The sequence below is a fragment of the Carlito syrichta genome, unplaced genomic scaffold (assembly GCF_000164805.1).
Source record: "Carlito syrichta isolate Samal-C Ts95f unplaced genomic scaffold, Tarsius_syrichta-2.0.1 Scaffold135623, whole genome shotgun sequence".
Taxonomy (NCBI): Eukaryota; Metazoa; Chordata; class Mammalia; order Primates; family Tarsiidae; genus Carlito; species Carlito syrichta.
In genome coordinates, this window is record NW_007079719.1 from 2,152 (window position 1) to 28,607 (window position 26,456).

Below are 26,456 nucleotides of genomic sequence, written 5' to 3' on the forward strand. Positions count from 1 at the left end.
CACTCACCTCAGCCTCCCAAAGGCACGGGATTACAGGCTGAGCCACTGAGCCCGGCCGGCTTAACTTTTGATTACAGCCAGTACCACTTTTTATTTTTTAGCCTTCTACTGAAATAAATGCACGTAGAAGAGTATTTATGGTACCTGTACAGCTTGCTGAATTTTTCCAGACAAAACACACCTTTGTAACCTGTACTAAAATCAATAACTAGTTAGCTTGACGTGGTGACATGCACCTGTAGTCCCAGCTACTTGGCTGTAGTCCCAGTACTCTGGAGGCTGAGACGGGAGGCTTGTTTGAGCCCAGGAGTTTGAGGTTACAGTGAGCCATGACTGCGTCACTACACTCCAACCTGGGCAACAGAACCAGACCCTGTCTCTAAAAAATAATAATAATCGGCCAGGTTTGGTGGCTCAGCCTGTAATCCCAGCACTATGGAAGGCCGAGGCAAGTGGATTGCCTGAGCCCTCGGGTCCGAGACCAGCCCAGGCAACTTGGCAATACCACGTCTCTACAACAAATCAAAAATTAGCTGGGTATGGTAGTGCACACCTGTAGTTCTGGCTACTTGGAAGGCTGAGGCAGATGGATCACTGGAGCCTAGCAGGTCGATGCTGGGGTGGCTGTGAGTGTGCCACTGTACTCCTGCCTGGGGGATGGAGTAAGACTCCAACTCAAAAAATAATAACTAGAAGCCCAGAAGTGCCCTGGCAGTGTTGTGTCAGGTCTCTTGCCTACAGCATGAAGTGGCTTTTCTGCCACCTTGACCTGGTACAGCCTTGGTTAGAGGGTACCCAGGAAGCCTAGGATTTGGTGAATAGGTTCCTTTGCACCTCACCCGTGTGTCCTGTGGCTCCCCAGAATTGCCTCTGAGGCCTGGGGCTCTGGTCTATTGAGCCACGTGTTTGAAGGGGTCCAGAGGGAGGCTGTGGGTTTATGTGGCATCTTGCCCTAGAGCCTTGGCCGGCAGAGACTTGGTGGCGGTCCTCCCGCCGAGCAGTGGTTCGTGTGTACATTGCTCAGCCAGGCATGGACCTTTTGGCCTGGGCTCTGGGGAGAGAGGATATGTGTCTGGAAAGCCCAGTGAGGTTCATTCCTCCCCAGGGAGAGGCCCTTAGGGAAGTTCAGGAAGGTACAGCACATGACTCACCCCAGGGGACTGACTGTCACCCACTGTGCACCCTGGCAGGCGGGTCCGACGGTTCCCGGCTCTACGACTGCGTGTGGAGGTACAACTCGAGTGTGAATGAGTGGACGGAGGTGGCGCCCATGCTGAAGGCCCGCGAGTACCACAGCTCCTCTGTGCTGGAAGGACTGCTGTACGTGGTGGCCGCTGACAGCACAGAACGCTACGACCATACTACTGACTCCTGGGAGGCCCTGCAGCCTATGACCTACCCCCTGGACAACTGTTCCACCACCGCCTGCCGCGGCCGGCTCTATGCAATCGGCTCCCTGGCTGGCAAGGAAACCATGGTGATGCAGTGCTATGACCCGGACACCGACCTGTGGTCGCTGGTGGACTGTGGCCAGCTCCCCCCCTGGTCTTTTGCCCCCAAGACTGTGACTCTGAATGGGCTCATGTACTTTGTCAGGTGAGTCCCCAGGTGCCTGGTCCACTGTGTGGGGCATTTCTTACCGGACCCTGTGCCAAGCGCATCACTGGTCTCCCCGTCTCACAGATGAGGAAACTGAGGCCAAGCTGGGATCAGAGGCTGAGTCTTTCTGGCCCCAGAGCCCTCGTTTCATGATGGAGTCGGGTCATCTCAGAGAAGGGGCCTGGCTGCACCTTGGCAGTACAGAGCAGAGATGGCCAGTGGGTCACTGTGCATCTGCTGGTTTTTTTGAGTCAGAATCTCGCTCTGTCACCCAGGCTGAAATGCAGTAGCAGGCTTACAGCCACCTCAGCTTTGACCTACTAGGCTTAGGCGATCCTTCTGCCTCAGCCTTCCAAGTAGCTGGTATTACATGCATGCATCACCGTGCCCAGCTAATTTTTTTACTTACTGTAGAGACGAGGTCTCACCATGTTGCCCAGGCTGGTCTCAAACCCGTGGGCTCAGGCAGTCCTCTTGCCTCCACCTCCCAAAGTGCTGGGGTTACAGGCATGAGCCACCTCACCCAGATTACATCTGCCGGTTTTGGTGACCTGTCAGGTCACAGCTAGATGCTCCCTCCTGACTGGTTAGTGGGCATCCAGGGGATGCCAAGAGCTCCCCGCCTGCTGCACACCGTGTGCATGCCTGCTGTTGCCCCCTCCCCCAGCCTGCCCAAAGCTACAGGACCAGGAGGGGAGGGGAAGAAATGAACGACAGTCCCCGCTGCCCTTCTGGACTGGGTTTGAACATGTGGCCTTGGCAAATGTGTGCCACTGGGCCCCCTGCCTCTGTGCCAGAGCAGCCCTGGCCTTTAGCTGCCTCACCCAGATAGGAGGCTCTTGCCCTGGTTTTGGGACAAGCACCAGAGGGAATGGAGGCGGCGTTGCTGGTCATACAGGTGACCCAGGGGCTGGGCGACACCTTATGTGGGACCCAACAGTCTGCTCAGAGACAGCCCTGAGATCTTGGTGGCCCTGGTCCCATTATGAGATATCACCTGACCCTTCACCTAGGCCCTTCCCCCAAGTTGTGGAGGTGTCTTCAGAGGAGGGATGGAAGTGGCTATAAATACAGCCTGTCAGAGGGCCAGGCCTTTGCTTCAGCCCCTTGACAGCGGTGCCAGGCCAAGTGCCTATGGGAATCCTCCCCTCCCCCATCTGTCCCAGAGCAAGGTGTGAAGAGGTGCCCAAGGACGGTCGCCGCCTGCTTTCCTCTGCCCTGAGCCACTTAGCAGTTGCTAAACTGTCCCATCTGGGGGACAGTATGACCTCCTCTGCGCGTGCGTTTCCTAGGCCATGGGGCGAGGGGGAGGAGGCAGTGCTCTAGAAGGGTTGGCAGTCGTCCTCCCAATATGACCTGTGGGGGAAGAGGGGCCTGGCCTCAGCCTGAAAGTGGAGGCTGTTGGAGCAGGAAAGAAGATGTCCTGGGAGTGGGCTGGGGCCACTGCCTCTGGAGTGTTGGCCCCAATGCTGCCCTGTCCATGTACTTTGACCCCCATAAACCTCTACCTGAACACCGCCTATCTTTGGGTAGCTCATGTCCCAGACATGCTGTCCTCAAGAGGTAGCCAGTGCTGTGTGGAGGCCATAGCCCCAACCATCATCCACATGACCCACGAAGGAGTTGCTGTCCTGAACCTCCTCCTCTGGCAGTGCCCTCATCTTGGTTCTAGATAGCTCCCTGGCTGGAGGTGCAGCAGCTCCTGCAGAGGATGAGCTGGGAAGCTTGGTCCAGCCTGGCCCTCTGGCCATGGCTTGCTAGCCTGCTGGGGAAGGAGAGGCCACCTCAAGGGCTCTGGTATTGCTGGGTGCAGCGGCCCACACCTACAATCCCAGCACTTTGGGAGGCGAAGGCAAGAGGATTGCCTGAGTCCAGGGGTTCGAGACCCGCTTGGGCAACATGGCGAGACCTCGTGTCTACAATAAAAAATTTTTTAAAAACTAGCCAGACGCGGTAGCGCATACCTGTAGTTCCAGCTACTTGGAAGGCTGAGGCAGAAGGATCACCTGAGCCCAGCAGGTTGAGGCTGCAGTGGCTGTGAGCATGCCACTGCTCTCCAGCCTGAGCATAGAGTGAGACAACTACTCGAAAAAAGCGGGGGGGGGGGGCTCCAGTATGTATTTGACCATCGTCATCATCATGTGACTCACAAACTCAAGATGGTTTTTACATCTTGAAATGGTTGGAGGCCAGACACAGTAGCTCACACCTGCAATCCCAGCACTTTGGGAGGCCAAGGTGGGAGGATCACTTGAGCCCAGCCTGAGCAACATAGTGAGACCTCATCTCTAAAAAACTTCTTTAAAATTTATCTGGGCATGGTGGCATGTGCCTGTAATCTCAGCTACTTGGGAGGCTGAGACAGAAGGCTCACTCGAGGTTGAGGCTGCAGTGGTTGAGGCTGCAGTGAGCCAAGACCTTTTCATTGCAGACAGAGTGAGACACTGTCTCAAAAAGGAAACAAAACAAAGAAACAGTTGGGGGCAGAAAGTTCAAGACAAGTAATTTCCGTGCACATAGAAGTATTGGAGCTGCCAGCCCTGCTGACATGCCATCTGTGACTGATTACAGGGCGGCCTTGAGGCCTCGTCCACTGTACAAGCCTAGAATATCCACTGCTGACCCCTGACCTGTGGCCACCCTTGTATCATTACTCCTCTTTTCCTTACAGTATACTTGCTGTTCAAGGATATTGAGCCTCTTACTGTAGAGCTAAGGAGGTTGTCAAACAAACTTGAAGGATCTTGATTCCACAGTGATGGGCACTGCTGCCCTCTTCATTCCTGTAACTATATATCTTGCCAGACACCAAGGACACAGCAGAGCAAGGGTCAGGGGTGGGGGCTCACAGTAACATTGGGGGCAGTGGCAGTGATGGTTAGGGCATGTGAGTGTGCACAGTCAGGTGGGAGGCCAGACCTGGCTTTCCTGAAAAGGTATCTCAGGCCAAAATTGGAGGCGTGACCAGGAGAGCTAGGGTGAGAGGTGGTTGGAAGCCCGAGGAGGGAAGAAACATGGAACCATCAGGATCTGAAGGGAGGCTGGGAGGAGGATCGCTTGAGGCCATTTCAGAGATCCAACCTGGGCAACAGAGAGAGACTGTGTCTCTAAAAAATAAAAAAACCAGGCACAGTGTCCCATGCCTATAATCCCAGCAGTTTGGGAGGCAGAGGTGAGAGGATTGCCTGAGCCCAGAGGTTTGAGACCAGCATGGGCAACATGGCAAGACCTTGTCTCTACAATAAATCAAAAAATTAGCCAGAAAAAATTAAAAAAAAATAATAGGCTGGGCACAGTGGCTCACGCCTATAACCCCAGCACTTTGGGAGGCCAAGGTGAGAGGATTGCCTGAGCCTACAAATTTAAGACCAGCCTGGGCAACTTGACGAGACCTCATCTCTACAATAAATAATTAGCTGAATGTGGCGGCACAAGCCTATATTTTTCAGCTACTTGGAAGGCTGGAGGAAAAAGAATCACCTGAGCCCAGCAGGTCCAGGCTGTGGTAGCTGTGAGTGTGCCACTGCACTCCAGCCTGGGTGACAGAGTGAGCCTCCGACTCAAAAATAATAATAAAAAATAATAATTGCAAAAAAACATAAGTTCTGAAGGCAGCCACTGTAGCCTGGGGTGCTCAGTGTGGGAGACCTTGAGGGGATCTTGGGACCCAAGCATGTGATCTTTGGGTTTGGGGGATAAGGCTGGGTTCTAGTCTTAGACCCATGGCTGGGCGGGCACGGGGCCTGGAATCAGCACCCAAGGGGGAGGGGAGGTATCCACCTGGCACAGGAGCTACCAGATGGTATCAGAAAGACCCGGATCTCTGGAGTAGTCAGTGACACCCAGGAGACAGGCCTTGAGGACTCCTCCAGCCCTTCACACCCAGGCATTTCCTCCTCACCCTGATCAGCTGTCCTCCCTCCCCCGCAGGGATGACTCTGCTGAGGTGGACGTGTACAACCCAATGAAGAACGAATGGGATAAGATCCCGTCTATGAATCAGGTAAATCAGCAGACGGCAGGAGGCACAGGCTACTCCTGTTTTTGTGGCCACAGTGCCATTGTGCTTAGGACCCACAGTCATGATGGGTGGGGCCCGTGTTGAGCCTTTCCCAGGGATTATGCAGCTTAGCGAGTTTCCATTTGACCGGTATTTGTTGAGCCCCTACTGTGAGCCAAAGAGCAGGAGGTGAGAGAGCGGGCTTCAGAGTTACTGGGGGTCTGTTCCCAGAGGACAGCAAGTACAAAGGCGGAGCAGTAGGGATGAGGTCTCTGGGGATCCACCCAGCCTCAGCTGGCTCCTGAGGAACTGACCCTGGGGTGACATCAAGCACCTTCTGTGTGCTCTGGACAGGACACCCAGGGTCCCCCCTTCTCTCTCTGCTTGTTGAGGAGTGCTGAGCTGCAGTGATGGTGGCTTTTGGCCACGTGAGCAGTTCTTCGTCACAGACACACGTCACCCCGCCTACAGCCTTCCTTCCTGTCTTTTAACACCTCCCAACCTCTTGTGCTAGCCCACAATTTACGGCATGGCTTCACAGCCTGAGTTTAGAAAACGCAACTGTATTTTCCCCACAGTAAGCTGCATATACTCATTATAACCAATTTGGGAAAGATGAAATTCTCCAGCCTCATGATTCAGAGCCCCAGCCTTGGGTTGGGTCACAGCTTTGCCACTTTCAGCCATATGAGCCTCAGTTTTCCCATCTGTAGCATGGGCAGAACAGTAGTGCCCAGCCCAGAGGGCCACTGAGAGATCCTGAGAGAACATAAGAAAGTGCTGGTTCTGGGCATGGCCTGCACGTGGGGAGGCCTGGTGCTGCAGCGGACACCCTGATCACCATAGGGAACGGTCACCTGCCGGACCTAGGTATGGTGCTGAGCCCTGGGGAGGTCCCCTGTTCTTCTAGTTGGGGTGTAGGAAAGGCATCGGTCTGTCTGGGCTGCTTCCGAGGGGGCCAAGGCTCTGAGGGCTGACAGGGCATGCCTACTCTCCCATGGCTCCCCCCGGCCACCAACCTTCACTCACCTGTTCTTTTGGCCCACAGGTGCACGTGGGGGGCAGCCTGGCCGTCCTGGGAGGCAAGCTGTACGTCTCTGGGGGGTACGACAATACATTTGAACTCTCGGACGTGGTGGAGGCCTACGACCCAGAGACTCGGGCGTGGAGCGTGGTGGGGCGGCTCCCAGAGCCCACCTTCTGGCACGGCAGTGTCAGCATCTTCCGCCAGTTCATGCCCCAGACCCTCCCAGGCGGGCGTGGCTTTGAGTTGGACAGTGGCAGCAATGACATGGACCCGGGCCGACCCCGGCCGCCGCGGGACCCTGACGAGCTGCACTAGCCCTGGCCTGGCCCAGCACGGGCCTCAGTGCAGGTATCCTGGCACCCCTGAGGGGGCAGTGCCCCTCCTTCATGCATGAGGACAGGCTGGGCTCACCGGGCAGAGCACAGGCTCTCGGGTGGCTGAGCGAATGCAGGAGCCACTGCCTGGAAGGTCCCTGTGCATTTAGAGCCTGAGGTCTCACTGCTGGCGTCAAAGCCAGTTGTGAATGCCCCACCGCCGTGGGTGAGGAAGAACCACTTCCCTGCCAGCACGTCTGGCTCTGGGGGGTCACCCCCTACCTTCGGACCTCCAGCTTACCCGTACAGCGAACACCTCTCCTGCTGCCACCACCTGTACCTACTGGCTCCCACCTTGGGAGAGGAGGGCAACTTGGGGGGCGGATAAGTGAAAGGGGGGATCCTCCCGTGAAGCTCTGAGGAAGGCCTGGGCTTGGAGCATGGGCGCTCAAACTCCCACGTCCAGCGCCAGGTGTCCTGGGAGCCCAGCTGTCCAGGTGGGATAGGGTCTTCCCGCCTAGCTCCTGGCCCCTGCAGGGGGCTCACAGGTGGGCCTCTGAAGACTGAACACAGGGCCGTGGGACTGAGCAGGATTATAAGCCTGGAGGGGTCCAGAGGATGTGGCCTAGAAGATGCTGGGTCTCCCCGGCCACCAGCTGGTATGTCCTCACCTGGCATGGAGACCTCCCCTCTGTTCTGGGCCGATAAAGGAGAGGATGAGAGCCTGCCACGCAAGACTATAACTCCTTTTCGGGAGTTCATCACTGACACCTCGCCATATACAGGCGCCCAAGCTCTCACCCAGCCTGTGTGTGGACAGTCTTGCTGCTCCGAAAGGAAGCTCTGGGCAGTGGCCTTGGTGGTTAGTTGTAGGGTTTGAAATGCTTGCAGCTTGACCCTTAAAAGAAGTGGGGAGAAGAAGTTAGAAATAGGGTCAACTTCGTTTGATTTTCAAGTCTATGCAGTGCCATTGCCAAAGCTTTCTGCAGGAGGTCAGGTCCCTCCCAGGAGAAGTGGTGGGAGGAGCCCTGGGGAGATGTGACAACCTGGGGATCCCAGGCTTGCTTTTGGAAGTTGGAGGTTTCTGCCGATTGGGTGGGTTGGGCCCTCAACATATCCAAAGTAGCCTTTGTTCGAATTTGTCCTTCCTTTCCCTTTGCAGAGGGGATTTAGACAGCATTTCATGAGAGAAAATGAAAGCAAGCGTCTACTTAGAGTCGCCCTTCCTTAGTGTACTGACGTGTAGAGATGTGTTCCCACCAGGAACAGCATAGTTTTAGCACTATTGCCTAACACATTGCACTCAAAACCCTTGTACTGGCCAGTGTGGCTGGTGGCCTTACTTTCTCCCAGGACACTGGACCGAGTGGCGGGTGGGCCCTGCCCTGCCTCCCGTGTGCTCCTGCAGACACCATCACTGTCGGGTGAGAAGATCTTGTCCTGGAACCCCCTGGCTGGTACAGTCACAGCTTGCTTTAGCTCTTCTCCCTTGGGTGTCGCTTGTCAGTCATTACTGGGCACCTGCTGTGCGCCAGGCTGTGGTAGGAAGGCAGGGGAGATGGTGGGACAGCACTGTCCCAGCCTACCTGGGACCAGCTGTGGATTCCTGTGGGTCCCATGGAAACCTGTAGCTGGGCTACTTGGGGCCAGGCATCCCTCTAGGGCTGCTCTTTGCTTTGTCTCAGGCCTTTTCCTCAAGGACTGACTGAGCCCTTGAGTCCTGATGGTGTATCATGCACGGAGCTGGGTGCCAGAGGCATGCACTGTCCAGTCTGTGATGACTACCGTAACAGGGTGTCTTGGGTGCAGGCTGGGAGTTCCCACAAGGAAGAAGGTGGGCCTCACTCCTGTGTAAGAGGACTCCAAGTTCCTGCTTTCTGGCTCCTTTTTTGCTCCTTTGCCATGGCAGGCAGCCACCATACTCCAGGGTTGTGGTATAGGTCAGTACAGTTGGGCTGGGGTTATGGCCCTCCTGTGTCTGCTTTCCGGGCCTTCCCGTGTCTCCACCATCAGGACTCAATCTTTTCTTTCTTTTTTTTTATGAGTTGGAGTCTTCCTCTGTTGCCCAGGCTGAAGTGCAGTGGCATGCTCACGGTCCACCTCAGCCTTCCAAGTAGCTGGAACTACAGGTGTATGCCACCACGCCCGGCTGATTTTTTTGATCTATTGTAGAAACCAGGTCTCGCCAAGATGCCCGGGCTAGTTTCAAACCCCTGGGCTCAGGTAATCCTCTTGCTTCAGCCTCCCAAAATGCTGGGATTATGAGTGTGAGCCACCACACCTGGCAGGACCCCATCTTTAAAAGACCAGGATCTAGAAAGCCAAAAATAGAAGAGCAGGCACCAGTCTCAGCAGCCGTAGGTCCCTCCAGCCTGTGGACACCCCTCCCCGGTTCCCCTTGGCTGTGGGTTCTGGGCTGTCTTGTCCCCACCACTTACAGATGTCTTTACACTGACTTCAGGACAGATGCTGGGCTGCCTAAGGATGGGTCTGTCCCCATGTGTTACCCGTACAGAACTTTGCCTATAAGACAAATTAAGTTATGGAAATACAGTGACTGCTATTTAATGCTGACTTACTATGTTTTCTATATTTAAATTACATCAGAGGCTCGTGTGTGATCATAGACACCCACCCTCCAGTGTCCACATCCGGTCCCACTCCAGGGTGCTGGCAGATTTGCATATTTATTTTTGTCTATTCTGTAGGCTTACATGTCCAGATCCTGCCTAAGGTTTTAGGATGCCTTCAATGCTTTTTGAAATAAAACAATTTCCTACATGTTTGCTGTCATTGCCTTTGTTCCCCTGTTGCCGTCTCCTCCAGGAGTCCTCTGAGCCTCCCGGAGGGAGCCAAAACAGTGGAGGGCCCCTGTGCTAAGGGAAGGGGACCTTGGTGAGCGTGGGGTGCACACAAAGGTCTGAGAGGGGTCAGCCACTTAGAAAACCCAGCACGTTATACCATCTCGGGTCTTTACAAGCTATGAAGCCATGGAAGAGCTAGACCTGGGAAATAAGCACAGAGGTGTGCACCCACCTTCTCCCCAGCTGGCTCCTGCCCTGTTGGTGCTCCGCCCGTGCCCACTCCTATAGCCCTTCCTAAGCATGTAGTGCAGGTGGTGATGAGGCTCCCTTATGCAGGGGGATAACCTTGGACCAGCGGAGGTGGAGCCCATAAAATAATGGAGTATCTCAGGCCATGCTGTGACTCCACACGCCATCAAGCTCCAAGTGTGTCTCATGTCTGCAGAGCTGTCTAGACCTGAGGAAAGGCCAGTGTCTAGGCTGGGAGAAGAGCTGAGTTTGAGACTAGAGTTTGCTTTTTTTTTTTTTTTTTGAGTTGGAGTCTCACTCTGTCACCCAGGCCAGACTGGAGTGCAGTGGCACACTAATGGCCACCTCAGCCTTCCAAGTAGCTGGAACTACAGGCACACTCCACCACACCCGGCTGGGTTTTTTATTTATTGTAGAGATAAGGTCTCACCAAGTTGCCCAGGCTGGTCTCAAACCCCCGGACTCAGGCAAGCCTCTCGCCTCAGCCTCCCAAAGTGCTGGGGTTACAGGCTTGAGTCACTGGGTCCAGCTTTTTTGTTGTTTTTAACACGTCAGGTAATGTGCCAACGTGCCAAAGCTTGAGAGATGCACACCTGTGCACATGAGCGCCCCCCCCATTGCACTATGAACTAACTACAAAGATACCTGAGTTTACCTTTCTAATGCTGTTCCCAAAACAGAACTGAAGTAGCTCATAAGCCATGTAGAAAAATAAGTCCGAAGCTTGGGTGTCAATTCCTGCACCTGAATATGGTCTTTACTACTGAGCTCCCAGTGATCAAGGAATGAGAGGAAAAATGAGTTGGATGAGATCTGGGGTGCAAAATAGGAAACTTTTTCTTGGCCTCTAACTCCAGGGGAATTTAGCAGGGGGTGGCGTCCAGCAGTCCCCCAGGGCCAGGAGCTTACTGGTGGCTGGCATTGAGGTTCGTGGCACATGACCATCATTGCTGCTGATCCAGAACGTACTCTGGTGGAGCAGTTTTCAAATGTATACACAGTTTCTTCGACAGCCCTCCCATCAAGTACTGGTGGGGGCGTCTATGTCCCCTCCCTTTCAATCAGGGGAGTGACTCTGGTGACTGCCTTAACCAACAGGATGTAGCAATGTCCGTGATTTCAGGGCCGGGTCATAAATGACCTTGCAGCTTAGGCCTTTTGGTATGTTTGTTCTTGGAACCCGGTCACCATGCTATGAGAAAGCCCAAGTGGCCATGGAGAGGAACCCAGCCCTCAGGTCCCAGCCCCCTGAGTTCTGGGTGGTTCACTATCCAGCAGCAGATCATAGCACAGTAGGCCTCTCATTTGCTCCTTGGCTTTGAAGTGTGTTCTGTTACTAATTCCATCAAAAGATGAAAGAAGCAGGCTGGGTGCAGTGGCCCAGCCTGTAATCCCAGCACTTTGGGAGCCCAGAGGTCCGAGACCAGCCTGGGCCACTTGGTGAGACCTCGTCTCTACAATAAAATCACAACAGGCTGGGTGGCGTGCATCTGTAGTTCCAGCTACTTGGAAGGCTGAGGCGGAAGGATCACCTGAACCCAGCAGGTCAACACTGCGATGTGGTGGCCATGAGCATGATACTGCACTCCAGCCTGGGCGATGGAGTGAGACTCCAACTCAAAAAAAAAAAAAGCCAGGAAGAAATGTAAACACTGGCAACCTGCTTAGGCCCACATGCAGGAATCCTCCATGGCACACACACACCACAGCTGGACAGCCTGGGACCACCAAGGCCTCGCAGACATGCAGAGCAGGCTAAGGCCTCCCGAGGGACAGGACCCCTCTGTGGGCATACCAGGGCCCGGACCTCCTCAGGCCTCAGGCGTGCTTGGCTATACTAACTGGGCCCGAGTCTTGTCTCTGGCTAGCAAGGCCATCCTCGTGAGTCCTGGTCACTTTGCTTTGACTCCAGAAACTGAGTAATGAATTCTACACCCACTAGCTGGCATCATCTAAATGGGGTCACTCCAAAACGGGACTACTGCTCTATCTGGCCAATGCCTACTGTCCTAAACATCCTGAAAGACCGTGGAACAGCCACACGTGGAGAGCAGCCAGGCCAGCACCATCTCAGCTGAGGTACCCAGCAAGCAGGGAAGCTGCTGGCTGAGCTGAGGCCCACAGAGAACTGGGCAAGGCGCCACGTCATCCTGAGTGGGAAAGCAGCTCTCTTCTCTGGGGCCCGGGTCTCTGCTCCAGGGTACTGGGGAATGGACTGCTGGACAGGCTGGATTGAGTCCAAAGCCTCATGGTTTATTAGGGGCTAGGGCCAAGCAGACTCTGCTGGGCAGAGTGGGCTACGTGTCACAGTCCTCAGGGACAGCAGCCGTGATGACGAGGGCGGGCTCCAGGACGCCGGGGCCAGCGAAGCTCTCCTCTGCACACAATCTCTGGCTGGGAAGCTGGGGGGTCAGGCCGCCCTGGGCCAGGGACTCCACGATGACCTCGGCCGAGCCCACTTCCAGCTCCGCGGGGGGCTGCAGCGCCACCACCACCACCTTCTCGTCCTCGATGACCAAGTTGCGGAGCTTGCGCTGCCGCGGGTTGTAGTTCTCCACACGGTCGTGGATTTCCATGTGCCTCCGCAGGTGGGCCTGGCAGGGAAGGGGCACTTGGATGGGGCTGAGCCTGGCAGGGAGGCGGCGCTCAGATGGGGAGAAGGGGCACAAGGGCAGCCTACCTGCCGGGTAAACTTGTAGCCGCACTCAGTGCACTCAAACTTCCTCACCCCCTTGTGCCTCCTGACGTGCACGCGCAACTGCTCCACAGCTGGAGGAGGGAAGGACAGATGTTGGAAGAGGCGGGAGCCTAGCGGGGGTTGTGCTGAGGAGACCAGCAGCCCCAGGGCCCACGAGGAAGTGCGGCAGGAGGCTGGGGCAGAGCCAGCAAGAGAAGCGGCCAAGCAGATGGCAGAGGGTTTTCTCTGCCGTCCTTGGGCCAGAGACTGGCAACACAGCTCAGGCCCTGCCAGGCTCTCCAGCACCCTGCCCTCCCTCCCCAGGATCCCTCCCATCCACTTCAGTCACAGCAGCTCCTCAGCTCTAAGGCACGGGGATGGGATGGAAAGGGTTCCTGGTGAGAAGTTTCACTGCTGAGAACGAGCATTTCCTCCAGGAGCCCCAGGGCTCATGAGGAAGACCCTCCCACTCGGGTCAGAACGAAGCGGAGACAGCCCAGCCCTCAGCTCCCCTGCTTGCCTGGGTACCTTTGAAGGTCTTGCCACAGATCTGGCAAAAGTGAGGCCGCCCCTCCTGGTGGCGACTGGCCACATGCCTCAGCAGGGGACCCTTCTCTGTGAAGCGCTGCTCACAGAACTCACAGCTGAAGGGTCTCTCTCCCGTGTGGGTGCGGTTATGCTTGTCCAGGCTGGCTGTGGGGACAAGGCAGGGGCTCGTTCGCGGGCCTCGGCCTCGGGCAGGGAGGGGATGGGCGTGCCTCACCTTGGGTGCGGAATGTCTTGCCACAGAGGTGGCACTGGAAGGGCTTCTCGCCCGTGTGCGTGCGCAGGTGCATGTTGAGATTGGCCTTCTGGGTGAAGGCATGGCTGCAAAACTCGCACACGTGCGGCCTCTCGTTCCTGTTTGGGTGGGGACATGGAGCAGAGGCCATCACCCAAGGAAGTGACTCCCTTCACACTGCTGGGAGCATGCCTGGCAGAAGGAGGGCTCAGGCAGTGCCAGAGAAGGGGCATCTCCTCCACTCAGAGTAGAAGGGAGATCTAGGGAGCAGGGAGTCACAGGGAATTAAAGAGCTTGTCCCAAAACGCACGATCTTCTCGAAGCCCGCGAGCCCCCCAGCCTCTCTGCCTGGTGAGCTCTTGCTCATCCCCAGGTCTCCACCCCCGAAAGGCAGCAGACACTAGATTCGGGGAGGGGGGCAGGGCACACGTATCTGTCTAAATGTCAGCAACCTCTGCGTCCCTGGCCCAGTGGCTGGCCTGGACTGGCAACAGGGCTGGGCCTGGGACAGGACGGGCTGACACACACCTGTGCTTGGCCTTGATGTGCATCTGCAGGCCATTCCGGCTTGAGGCCCGATGCCCACATTCCTCACATACAAACAGCTTCTCCCCTCGGTGCTTGAAAGCCTCGTGCAGCTGCAGCTCTGTCCGGGACAGGAAGCACTTGGCGCAGGTGGAGCACTGCAGGGCAGATAGGGTGGGCAGAACTACTGGAACCAGGGTGAGGGCAGGCAGGGCTGCCCGGGAGCTCCACAGGCCCCTTTACCCACGGAATGGAAGAAAGCACATGGCCTGCTGCCCACTCTGAACACAGCTCCAGCTGCCTCACTTGCTCCCGCAGCATCTAAGCATGCCTGGCCAGGCCCTGCCAAGCACTTACTGCGTGGGGCTTGGGGGCTCCATGCAGCTTGATCATGTGGCTCTGCAAGTCTTTCTTCTGCATGAACTGCTGGGAGCAGGAGGAACACTGTAAAACAGACCACAGTCACCTCCAGGGTACCTGCATCCACAGAACCCACAGAACCCAGGGCACCCAGACCATTAGGCAGGAAGACAAAGGCAGGAGCCAGGCCAGACCGGGAGGCTCCCTGATCTAAAGTGAGGGGCGGTGCCAGGGAGGGTCCCTGTGCTTGGGCTGACCAGTGCCACAGAGGGACGCTGAGCCCACCCTTCAAGGAAACAAGCAAGGGCCCCACAAGGAGCCTGGAGGAAAGGCTGCTGCCATGACCCTGCCCACAGACACGGGGCTCTGGACAGGCAGGAAGGCAGCTCCTTGTCAGCTCTCAGGGCATCTGACACCACCCATGAAAAGGGCTCAGCAGGAGGGATCCTGGGGCCACCCACTCCCAGCTCTGGGGACGGCCTGAGCCCGACCTTGTAGGGCATCTCCCCCGTGTGGGACACCATGTGCACCCGCAGCTCCATCCTCCGGCGGAACGTCTCCTGGCACACGGAGCACGTGAAGACCTGGCAGTGTGAGGGGCAAGCAGGGCCGGCATCAGGGGGGGCCTCTGCCTGGGATGGCAGCCTCTGCCCGGGCTTCCACTCGCTGCAAGGAAGAGTCTGCCTGGGGCGGGGGCAGGCTAGGGTGGGAGAGGGCAACACATAACCTGCCTGCCCTGAGCCTCACTGAGTGCTGCAAACCCACTACACACCAGGCCCCGCCCAGGCCCAGACAGGTGGGGCAGGGGCCAAGCGGCCTCACCACAGACCCTGGCCCCAGCTGCCATGGACAGGCCTCTGGGAAGAGAAGGGCAGGGGTTCAGCTGGGCCCCACAGGCTTAGCATGGCCAGCAGCGGGGAGGTGGCGGGAGGCCTTTCCCAGCAGCCAACCTCTGTTGAGGCTCCCCTTCTCCAAAGCTCCAAGGTGGAGGGGGCCAGGGCCGGAAGGCAAACCCAAGATGTCTGCCACAAAGTCCCTCCGGTACTTTTGTCCTTTCCGCCCTCAGGACCTGTGTCCTCACTGGTACCAGGGCGTGGACTTGATGACATCCTAGGACCCTGCAGCTCTCCTGAGTTTTTAGTTCCCCTGAGACAGTTTAGTTTCCTGGGGCTCTTCCTGGATAGCACAAAGACCAAGACCAGTGTGCCCTGCCCACAAGTACCTGGGCCAACTCCCAAGTACCTGTTCCGAGCGGTTCATGCAATTCCGGGCTTCATGCTCCAGGAGGTTCTCCTTCCGAAAGTAGCACTTCCCGCATTTGGGACACTCAAAGGGTTTCTCCCCAGTGTGTTTCCTGCCAGGAGGAAAGTGGGGTGTGGGATGTGGGGACTGACAGGACTGCCCAGCTTGCCCTCACCCAGGGCCCCTCTGGCTCCCTCCACTGGCCAGTGTGTGCTCCACAACAGGGGGAGAGCTGCCCCTAGGCTCATAGCTCACCACCTGGAGCTGTCAGACCCCGCCTGGTGAGCCTGCAGGGACAAGCCCAGAAGCTCCATCCAGTGTGGAGACTAGAAGGGAGAACGCCATGGCCAGAAGCACACACAACGCCGGGCTAGAGGGGACACGCCGGAGCCCCAAGTCAGCATCCTTAAGTGAATTTCACAGAGCTGAGTGGCACAGAGGCCAATAGGGAGGCCCCACTGGCCAGCGCTCTAGCCCACAGTCCCTGGGTCCTGACCACCTGGAGAAACAGCTCACTCTGCCCAGAGCTTCAAATCTGACCATCTCCCCTGGCTCCACTCTTCCCACCTAGTGGACAACTGCACCTCCTGAGCTGCCAGGGAGCCGACCACCAGGCTTCACCTGCCTCCCCCGCACCTGCCTACCCGACAGGTCTAAGTTCAGTAGTCAGAAGGATCCTCTAAATGTAAGTCAGACCTCAGCACCTCTTGGCTTACAACCCTCCAAGGCTTATCAGTTCACAGAAAAAAGGTCCAAGAGGGCCCATCAGGACACAGGAGGCCCTCCCCTTGCTGGTCTCATTCCTGGTGCCTGCCCAGCCACCCTGAGACAGGCACGTGCCTCTCTGCTCTCCGTCAACCTGCCAGGCTCTCCCTACACCAGTGCCCTCACTCTGGCTCTTCTTTTTGCCCAGAGACTCCCCCAGTCATGGGCTCAGTCAACTTCCTCACCTCCTTTGAGGCTGCTCGGCTCTCACCTTCTCAGTAAGTCTTCCAGCCCCTCATTATTTAAATGACAACCTGACCCCATCCTAGCTCCCCATCGGCCCTGTGCTACCTTCCCTCTTCTACAGCCTTTCTCACCTTCTATCACATATGCTTATTTGTTATGTTTGTCTTCTGCATCGCCCTGCAGCACAACGGACCTTTGTTTTGTTCCCCGTTCTGAGTGCCCACAACAGTCTTGTCAGCTACCTGGCAGTTTGTTGAGCAAATGAACTCTGACCTCAGAGCCTATGGGCGGCACTGCGAGAGCTCTTACAACCTGCCGTAGGTCAAGTGCTTCTCTCATTTTCTGCCACTACACCAACTGTCCTCATCCCATCAAAATGACCTCATGAAGCCATCACTCCCTTCCCAGTTCTCAGGGCCAGTCCAGGAACTTGAAGCCCAAGGTAGGAATGGATATGGTGCCTTCCCCCAGAGTCACCCTGGCAGAGGGCCCAAGAAAGTCTAGGCAGAATACAGACTGCCCCAGGGAGTGTCCAAACAGAACACAGGGATTCCCATACAATGAAATTATCCAAAGATTCTACTGGCAGAAGTTGCTCCAAAGCAAAGCGCATAGGTACAGCAAATAGGTTTCATCTCAGCTGCAATTCCAGGCAACCACTAGAGGCTTCCCAGAGTGTCACACTAATAACAGGTGTGTGGCCCAACCTGGCCTGGCATGAATGTGCACCGTGATGGACTAGTGATGTCTTGGTTGGGGAATGGCAGGATCGGAAATCACAACAACTAGCTGCCATTCCCAGAGGCCCTGCAGGGACTCTGGAGCAGCACTGTCCAACAGAAGTCTCCATGGTGATGAAAATGTCCTAATGTCTGCACTGTGTGATTCCATGGTCAGGAGCCACCTGGTATCTGAGCACTTTAGATGTGGCTAACATGTCCAAGGAACTGAATTTTTTATTTTTTTATTTTTTGAGTCAGAGTCTCATTCTGTTGCCCAGGCTGGTCTCGCACCCGTGGGCTCAGGCAATCTTCTCACCTCGGCCTCCCAAAGAGCTAGGACTATAGGCATGAGCCACTGTGCCCGGCCGGAACTGAACTTTTTATTGAATTTTAACTTAAGATACCTCTGGGGTTCCTGATTACCTTATTGGACACTGCAGCTTCAGACAAATAAACATTAATGCCCCAACGACACCCCAGAGCAAAATTTCCCTGAGATTGCAATTAGCACCAACCCTAATGATTGGCATCTTGGCCCCAAGTCCAAATGGCCAGTCTTTAGAAATACCTAAGGTCGGGGGCCTCAGTCCCAGTACAGGGGCCACAGGCTTCTCCCAACCTGTGATGGGAGAAGCCAGCTGGAGGTCAAGGTCCATAGTAAGTGGAACCTGTTGACAAGGTGTCCACAAACCCACTTCCAACCACAGGACTCACAGTGGGAGGGGTAGGAAGAATCTGACCCAAAGCTAGGCTCTCACTCACAGAGGGCCAGAGGTCAACTCCGTTGTGCCAACTCCAGGTTTTATGTGGGTCTGAGATGGAGCCCCCAGCCCCTATAGAGCCCAGAAGCAGGAAGCACAGGACCCCCTCACCCCAACGTGGAAAATGGCAGACAGGAAAAAAAATAGAAAAACAGAATGTTTACCTGTTGTGGACTTTTAGATAATATTTGCTGAGGAACTTTTTATGACATGTGGGACATTCGACTGGTACCGCTGTACCTTTTCTGTTCTCAGCGGGCTCAGCTACCAGGGAGCCTGTGCTCAGGGCTGGGTCGTCAGCACAGGGCTTTCGGATTACGTTTGACTTCCTCCTGGTCAGCACAGCCTCAGACTCAGAAATGTAATCGCCATCCCCGTCGTCCTCCACTTGAACCACCACTTCCCACTAGAGCAGAAGAGGCAGCAGGAGGGGGTGGGGTCCCCATATTAATCAGCAGGGGTTGTGGGACCCCAGCTCCAGTTCCATCCCAAGCCCCAACCCAGACCAGCCCCTTCATCAGGGATGGTTCCCTTCAGGGGCCCAGGGTAGACAGCATCTGCATCTTGGATTTGAAAGAAAGTAGCTCTATGTTTGGGGAACTGGAAGCCTGGATGGAAACACTGCCCCAGGGAAATACCTGTAACCCTGATGCAGCCCACTCTACTCCCAGGAAGCTGGCAACCATGGACTGTTGTGACTCAGAGGTCAGCCTGAGGTCACTAGCTTCCATGTTTGAAGAAAGCCTGTTCCAAACTCACATAAGAGAGATTCTGCTCTGGGGTCCAGATTATCCCAGAAAAGTGTCAGTCTTTTCCCCCTACTCTTGTCTCCTCAGTCCCAGCACCCTGGGCACAGTACCTCATTACTCCCGCCCCGCAGCTGGGCACCTTCAGCCTCAAAGGGCCTTGGGGGCACTTTGCAGTCCTCAGGCTCCTTGTCCTCTGGGGGACAAGGCTTCAGAGCCTGCTTGAGTTTCCCACGGAGGGAAGAGGGGCTCTCACTCTGAGCAGGGAGACGGAGCTGGGACCTCTGGGGGTTGTGACTGCCTCTAGACTCCTGATCCCTGGAGACTAAACCCAGAGTCCTCGAAATTTCCTCTTCCTGCAAGCCTGCCGGCTCCTTGAGGTGGCTATTCGCATCTTGGGAGGCAGGTGTCCCCAGCCCACTCTGGCCACCTGTTGCCTGTCCCGCTGAGGTTTTGGGCTCAAAGCGCTGGCACAGGTCTACAGCCTCGGGTACTCTCAACTCCCTGGCTGCTAGGAGCACCTGATCCCGGTTCCCTGAGGTGAGGGCAAGGTGACCCGTGTAGAAAAAGTCTAGCAAGAGGCTGAAGATTTCAGCGAAGCCAGCAGGAAGGACAACACTGCCCCCTGAGCCATCCCCGTAGAGGCTCTGGAAGAAGTGGCTGCAGCAGGCAAGGACACTCCAGTGCGCCTTGAACACCAGGCCTCCCACATCCAGGGTGGCGTCGCAGTACTGGCCCTTCTCCCGCTGCTTGTTGAGCTCCTGCAGGACCCTCACACTGTGCTGGACGAAGGAGCCATCCATGGTCCAGAGGACAGCAAAGCAGAAGTGACAACCTGGCCAGCCGGAGCGAGGGTATGCAAGAGAAAGCTCCTGGATTTGAGGTGAGAGAAAGGGGAAGTTGGACTTTACTCAAATAGTCACATTTATCAGAAGGAGGGCTTGGGTCAAGGTTCCAGGATGCACGCGGAGGGCTGGAACCGGCTGACGGTCTCCCGGGGGGCGGGGGCCATATTGGATTGGCCAGGGAGGATGGTGCCGGGGGTACAGGTAGGCTAGCTGGGAGGACAGGGAATGGCAGGGGACAGGACAGAGCCGTGAATGGGGGCTGGTGGCAGATCAAAGTTTGGGAAGAGGAAGCCAGGGATAAGCGCCAACTGATCGGCCGGACACGGCGAGAGGATCCTGGCCAGCTGAGCGGAGCCCACGCCGCGCCCACAGGTCCCGAGCGGCCGGGCGGAAAGTGACCGCGGCCACACTCCCGTCAGCGGCCACGGCAGCCCGCTGCCCCTCCCTCTCTAGCCCCGCGCTCTCCTCACCCGGGCCGGTCCTTTCTGCGCCGGCCCCCCAAGACTCAGGATCCGTCGCCGCCACAGCTCGTAAACCAACTGCTCTGGCCGTGCGAGCCCAGCAGACCGTGTGGAGACGCCGCCGTCGCCGCGCCGGACGTGACGTCAGGGCGCGCCGGCCAGGCGGAGCGCCTAGAAGGCGGAAGTCTTCTAGCTCCGCCCCTGGGGGGACGGGACCCCACAGAAAATAGCCAATGAGGTTCGGAAAGGGGCGGGGCCGGGCCCCGTGTGTTTTCGCGCTGGGCCCGCCTCCCGGGGTTACCTAGCAACGGTAAGCTGAGCGCAAAGCCTTTGCTGGACTCTGGGCTCAGACTCGAAGCGGCGACGCCCTTCCCGCTGCCCAGACAGGAAGCGCAGCCGAGCCGCGAGCACGCATTTCACTTCTTTATTGGCAGCCCGGACACGTCCCAGCTCAAGAGGAGCCCAAAGGCCTCCCGGACATCCCAGGCCCCGCGCGTCCGCTCGCCCTTCGACCCTGGTCAGGTGGAGCCCCAGCGCCTCGTGTAGTCCTGGATGGAGGCCTGAAAGTGCTCCGTGCTGTTGAGATCGGGGCGGCAGACGATCACATAGCACTTGGGGAGGAAATAACCGCTGAAGCCGCTGCTCAGGCTGCTCAGCACGGCCAGCACGTTGACCGCGGGCAGGTACTTGCCCTGGTAGACGCTGGCCACGGTGAAGAAGGCGATCCAGGACACGAAATTGAGGAGCAGGCCAAAGGTGACACATTTGGCCTCGTTATAGTTCTCTGGCAGGTCCTTGCCCAGGTAGCTGCATGCAAAGGCGCTGACCGAGAGGAGGCCATTGTAGCCGAAGGCCAGCATGAAGCCCAGGGAGTTAGTCTCTGTGCATTCAAGCACTACCAGCTGAGGGAAGCGCTGGTATTCCCTGGTAGGCAGTGGGGTCCACACTGCAAGCCAAGTCAGACAGATAAGCAGCTGGGCCATTGAGCTGATCATTATAAACAGGGCAGCACCGTGGTTTTGAACCCAGGTGTGGTAGAACGTGGGTACCTTGGTGGAAAACTTGAAGATGATGACCAGTTGGAAGGAGCGAACTGTCAGGCAGGACAGGAAGATGGTGAAACCGAGAGCAAAGATAGCCTGGCGCAGCAAACACGCGGGCAGTGTAGGTTCTCCAAAGAAGCCATAGAGGCTGCAGCTAGCCCCTGCCAGGGAGCCCAGCATGAGGAAGCACAGCCAGCCCCCAGCTGACCTCACCACAGGGGTGTCTTGGTGCCAGGCAAACAGGCCAACAGTGCCAACCACCACCACCAGAAGCAGTGTATTAGCTGCCAACAGCACCCAAGAGATGCACTCGTGCCAAGCCAGAAACACTACGGTACGTGGGAAGCAAGTCTGGCTTCCCTCAGGTGCCCACTCTTCCTTCCCACAAGGCTGGCATCTGTAGAGGTCTGAAAGGGAAGGCAAAGAAGGTTCCTGAGAGCCAGATGAAAAGGATAGGAATGCAGAAGGGAGATGGTGTAGGCCTGCAGGATGCCAGGAGAGCTCTGCTAGGCATGCCAAGACATGGGGAGCCAGGAGGAGGGCCTGAGGCCTAGTGTTTCCTCAAAATGTCTGCGTTAATTACAGACTCTGGACACACAACGGGTAAGCTTTATATGGCTCATGGTCCCAGCAGGGGTTTGCAAACCAAGAGGTCCCTAGGAGAGCCTTGCCCTCATAGCTCTGCTCACACACCAGTGAGGCTCTGATCCAATGGGAGCAGCCAGTCACAAAGGAAGGGCATTTTCATCTCTCCTTCCAGCACTTCCACTAACCAAATCCCCCTTCCTGAGCTGCCACTCTGTGGCTTCTCTGACTCCTGTCTCTCTGAGGACAGAGGAGAAGCATTTGTATCCCCGCAGAAATGGTAAAAAGAGAGAATGTAGCCAGGCTCGGTGGCTCAGCCTGTAATCCCGCACCTTTGGGAGGCTGAGGTGAGTGGATTGCCTGAGCCCGCGGATTCGAGACCCGCCTGGGCAGGTGAGACCTCATCTCTACCATAAATCAAAAGCCGGACTCGGTGGCTCAGCCTGTAATCCCGCACCTTTGGGAGGTTGAGGTGAGTGGATTGCCTGAGCCCGCGGGTTCGAGACCCGCCTGGGCAGCGAGACCTCATCTCTACAATAAATCAAAAATTCATCTGGGCATGGTAGCGTATGCCTGTAATTTCGGCTACTTGGAAGGCTGAGGCGGAAGGATCGCCGGAGCCCAGCAGATCGAGGCTGCGGTGGCCGGGAGCGGCCACTGTACTCCAGCCTGGGTGGTAGAGTGAGACTCTAACTCAAAAAAAAAAAGAAAAAAAGAAAAAAAGGAGAAAATGTGGCCTTTGGAGTCCAGCCCTGGGCTGAGCCTTTAGTTACCTAACTTGCTCTCTGATCTCAACCTTGAATCAATGGATGGGACATGCTGTCTTTTTCTGCTGTAGACATGCTAGTGCCTGCATTCAGGCCAAGTTGTTCCAGGAGCTAGTTGTCTTTGACATGGGCAATAGAAGGGACAGATAGGACAGAAGGTTACCGAGGGAACAATAACTACATTCATTTGAAGAAAGAGGTTGAATCAGGATAAGATTGCATCTGTAGAAATTGTGATGGGAGCTCTTTAGCAGAGGACACCCCTCAGTCTAAGGCGTTCTTTCTTTTTGAGTCATAGTCTACTCTGTCACCCAGGCTGGAGTGCAGTGGCATGCTCATGGCCACTCCAGCGTCAACCTGCTGGGCTCAGGCAATCCTGCCTCAGCCTTTCAAGTAGCCGGAACTACAGGCATACACTGCCATGCCTGGCTAATTTTTTTACATATTGTAGAGACGAGGTCTCACCAAATTGCCTAGGCTGGCAGAGAAAGTCTAAGGCTTTCAATTGTTAGGTTCTTTCTGCTTGATCAGAATTCAGTCTGGTGTCAGGTGTCCTCCAGCCTGTTCCTAATTGGCAGCCCAGTGACTAGGACGCTGGTTCAGGGGCCAGGTGTGTGCACATGGGGTCTAAGGGAGATCTTTCCATCTACTGGGCAGACCCTGGGAGTCTTACATAGCTCACCACTTGCCTGGCCACTCACCACTCTTGTTGAGGAAGGTCCCGGACTCACAGGGCACACACTCGAAGCAACAGTGATGGGAACCCACCACCACTCGCTGGTGTCCTTCAAGACAGTCGCTGGAGCACACAGACTGGGGCACCTGTAAGAGGCCACAGGTGTTCTGCAACCACACGGAGGGGCCCAAGTCAAAGGACAGATCACATGTGGAACAGAAAACAGGATCTCTGTGCATCTGCTCTGAAGGCACAACAAGAATGAGTAAACAACACCCAGCTGGGTATGTGTGTGCCAGCCCTCAGAGCACCCTTCCTGCTTCCCTGGCAGGGCTGGGTAGAGTGATGGCTGCCTGACACCTGGGTCCCCATCCTGCTCTGTGTGGACCGTGTCAGCGTCACCCCCAGGCTCCAGGCTGCCCATAAGGATGGCACCTGATAAGTGACCACATCCCCAGTACCTGGTTGTCCTTTCTGTGCCACTGGATTTTGGTCTCATTTATGTCCAGCCGAACTGGAGATGCTGTGGAGGAGCCAATGACCGTAAAGGTCCACTTGAACCCAATCCAGTCCCAGGCAATTATGTTATAGCCACTGAGGGGGTCCCCGTTGTCATTAAATGTCACGGTGTCCTCGTGCAGAAGGAAATTGGCCTTGTGGATCTGCTCCAGAAGCTGAAACAAACATTGTGACTCCACCAAGACAGCAGAGACCCAGATGGTCCAGGAAACAGTGTCAGGGGCCTTCCTGGGCTTCCATCCTGGTGATTTCAACCCACCCCGAAGGTCTGAGGGCCACCTGGTCCCTCCCTCAGAGCCCCCTCTCTTCCTAGGAAGCCCCAGGCCCTCTCAACCAGTCTCCTGAGGGGAGACCTCCAATGAGGGACTCCTTTACAGACATGCTTAGCCCTGGTTCTTGTCCCTTGACGCTTCCCAGGCCTGGTGGGTAGGAGAAGACAAGGTTCAGAGAAGAGAAGGATTTGTCTAAGAGAGGACAGCAGCCCTCGAGTCAGTGGCTTTTGCCCCCGCGCACTTAGGGGATCTGAGAGTGCCCCCTGCCTCTCAGGACTGTTCTCCCTGGCACAGGGCGCCTGGAGCCTCTCTTAGCTGAGACACAGGGTGCCTGGGGGCCTCTCTTACCTGCCAGGGGTAGACTTGGCTCCTGGAACAGGCCCCGGAGGCACAGCCCAGGAGCTGGTGGAGGCCATGGGCCACAGTGTACACAGCCTGGTACACGTTGTAGGCAGAACTCATGGAGAAGGGCCCGAGTGTGGGCGTTGTGTGTGCTGTGAAGGCGCAGCACTCCCTACAGAGCTGATTGCTGCTGCACCAGGCGCCTGTGGGACAAGGCAGGGGGGCGCCCTTGTCTGCCTGGGCATAGGCCTCTTCGAACTCCTTCAGGCCGGGGACAAGCCTCAGCTGGATGGCCACACCCAGCACTGTCCCGATGCCCTGGATCCCGGGCACCCCGGTGATGTGTCTGGAGATGGCCCAGTCTTCCGAGGCAATCCACACCTTGCCAGTCAGGTTGGCCAGCACCACGGACTCAAAGAACACCCTGGCCAACCGCCGACTGGAGAAAACGACCACGACGGTGGTCCCAGCTCGGGCCAGGCGGTTCATCATGCCCTGCATCCTCTCATCGCCCACGCGGGCAGAAAGGGGCACAATGTCCTTGAAAGCAATGCAGATGCCCTGGTCGGTGGCCTGGTTCTCCAGCGCCTGCACCCCCTGCTGCCCGTAGTCGCCATAGCTGCCGACCAGTGAGATCCATACCCACCTGAACCTCTGCAGCAGCAGCACCATGACCTCCACCTGGTGCCTGTCGCTGGGGATGGTGCGCAGGAAGGAGGGGTACTGCCGCTTCACGCTGAGCGTTGTGCTGCTGGCCTCGTAGCTGATCTGTGGGGGGCCCCATGCAGCATGTTCAGTGGCCTCAACCTCGACTGACGGCCCCCCAGTGCCTGGCCCTGTGCTGGGTATGGGGACACAGCAGGGACAGAGACCAGGGGAGCAGTACTCGCCATGTGAGATGGACAGTACAGACCAAGAACCACACAGGCGCCATGGGGGTAGGATTCTGGGGAATGCACCTGGTGAACAGGGTGGAGGGACGTGCATTCTCAGCTAAGGGAACAGAACCTGCGTACTTACACTGGCACAGTGTTGTGTGTTTGGGGACCTTCAGGGGCTTCTGCTTGGCTGGAGCCCTTTGCAAGAAAGAAGGGGAGCACGAGACAGGGCAGGAGGTGTTAACTCTTGGGCTAAGGGCTTGGTCTTTGTCCTGCAGGCCATGGGGAGCCCCCCACGGGTGTCCGTAGAGAAGGAATATGTTCAGCTTGCATTTCAGGAGTGTGTCTTTGATTTCAGTGAGGAACGTGTTGGAAAGGTTCAAGACTAGAGTCCAAGACAAGTGCAGTGGCTCACGCCACTTTGGAAGGTGGAGGCGAGAGGATTGGTTGAGCCCACTGGTTTGAGACCAACCTGGGCAACACGGTGAGACTTCATCCTTATAGTAAATCAAGAAATTAGCTGGGTGTGGTGATGCACACCTATAGTTCCAGCTACTTGGAAGGCTGAGAAGGAAGAATCGCCAGAGCCTAGCAGGTTGAGGCTATGTGGCTGTGAGCCACTGCCCTCCAGCCTGGGCGATAGAGTGAGACTCTGATGCAAAAAAAAAAAAAAGACTAGCATACAGGAGAACCCTTAAAAGGTAACGGAATGATCTAGCTGAGAGGGGATGCTGGTCTGAATCCAGTCCTATAGAGGGGATGTGGAGAAGAGGGGACAGACTTGGGGCACTGAAAACAAAGGAGAGGCTGTGGTAAGGGACCAAAGATGGCAATCTAAGCGAGGAGGAATGTAGCCAGGAGGGGCGAGGCCTGAAGGACAGGACTGGTCTCAAGAGGCGAGGGCGTCTCCACCTCTGAGTTGAGAGGGAAGAAAGAAAGGAATTCAGGTGAGGCAGGGGCAGCATGGAAAGGTCTCCAGGGCGGGAAGTCAAGGGCATCCCTTCTTTCTTTTTTTTTTTTTTTTTTTGAGTTGGAGTCTCACTTCTTCGCCCAACATCGACCTGCTGGGCTCAGGCAATCCTTCTGCCTCAGTCTTCCAAGTAGCCAGAACCACAGGCATGCGCTACCACGTCTGGCTAGTTTTTTGATTTATTGTAGAGATGAGGTCTTGCCAAGTTGCCCAGGCTGTTCTCGAACCTGTGGGCTCAGGTAATCCCCTCTCCTCAGCCTCCCAGAGTACTGGGATACGGGCTTGAGCCACCACACCTGGCTAGCATCCCTTTTTTTTTTTTTTTTTTTTTTTTTTT

At 56.3% G+C, this 26,456-nt stretch overlaps 3 protein-coding genes across 4 annotated transcripts in view; 1 reads left to right on the plus strand and 2 right to left on the minus strand.

The window, feature by feature from the left end:
* The window catches only part of KLHL21 (kelch like family member 21), a gene marked incomplete at its 5' end in the record, with an annotated part of 9,519 nt that extends 2,147 nt beyond the window's left edge, over nucleotides 1-7,372 (plus strand). The window contains 3 exons of the mRNA XM_008049457.2: nucleotides 1,191-1,596; nucleotides 5,530-5,602; nucleotides 6,648-7,372. Coding sequence (XP_008047648.1) covers nucleotides 1,191-1,596; nucleotides 5,530-5,602; nucleotides 6,648-6,941 — 773 coding nt within the window. The remainder of the gene's footprint in view (nucleotides 1-1,190; nucleotides 1,597-5,529; nucleotides 5,603-6,647) is intronic.
* A 4,853-nt stretch (nucleotides 7,373-12,225) lies between these two features.
* ZBTB48 (zinc finger and BTB domain containing 48) lies at nucleotides 12,226-20,222 on the minus strand. 2 transcript variants are annotated; one of them, XM_008049448.1, is made up of 11 exons: nucleotides 20,165-20,216; nucleotides 18,872-19,630; nucleotides 18,177-18,418; nucleotides 15,579-15,690; nucleotides 14,828-14,920; nucleotides 14,334-14,420; nucleotides 13,980-14,134; nucleotides 13,434-13,570; nucleotides 13,199-13,363; nucleotides 12,674-12,762; nucleotides 12,226-12,587 (listed from the first exon to the last, which is right to left on the minus strand). In XM_008049448.1, the coding sequence occupies exons 2-11, from the start codon at nucleotides 19,559-19,561 to the stop codon at nucleotides 12,291-12,293; spliced, it is 2,067 nt and encodes a 688-aa protein (XP_008047639.1). In that variant the 5' UTR covers nucleotides 19,562-19,630; nucleotides 20,165-20,216; the 3' UTR covers nucleotides 12,226-12,290. The 2 variants fall into 2 exon arrangements, with proteins under 2 accessions (XP_008047639.1, XP_008047640.1); XM_008049449.2 differs by having other exon boundaries at nucleotides 12,228-12,587; nucleotides 20,143-20,222.
* Nucleotides 20,223-20,581: 359 nt separating this feature from the next.
* The window catches only part of TAS1R1 (taste 1 receptor member 1), a 13,414-nt gene continuing 7,539 nt past the window's right edge, over nucleotides 20,582-26,456 (minus strand). Inside the window, exons 3-6 of the mRNA XM_008049450.2 lie at nucleotides 24,278-25,039; nucleotides 23,600-23,812; nucleotides 23,164-23,284; nucleotides 20,582-21,517 (exon numbers count right to left, since the gene is read on the minus strand). Coding sequence (XP_008047641.2) covers nucleotides 20,586-21,517; nucleotides 23,164-23,284; nucleotides 23,600-23,812; nucleotides 24,278-25,039 — 2,028 coding nt within the window. The 3' untranslated portion in view covers nucleotides 20,582-20,585. The remainder of the gene's footprint in view (nucleotides 21,518-23,163; nucleotides 23,285-23,599; nucleotides 23,813-24,277; nucleotides 25,040-26,456) is intronic.

Bases quoted from the DNA above. Each gene is read 5' to 3' on its own strand.
- ZBTB48 (XM_008049448.1), bottom strand. From the start codon at position 19,561: ATGGATGGCTCCTTCGTCCAGCACAGTGTGAGGGTCCTGCAGGAGCTC. The intron at 14,421-14,827 runs GTCGGGCTCAGG...TCTGTTTTACAG, and splicing joins CGGGGGAGATGCCCTACAAG to TGTTCCTCCTGCTCCCAGCA. The intron at 12,588-12,673 runs GTAGGCTGCCCT...CTTCCCTGCCAG, and splicing joins GCTACAAGTTTACCCGGCAG to GCCCACCTGCGGAGGCACAT.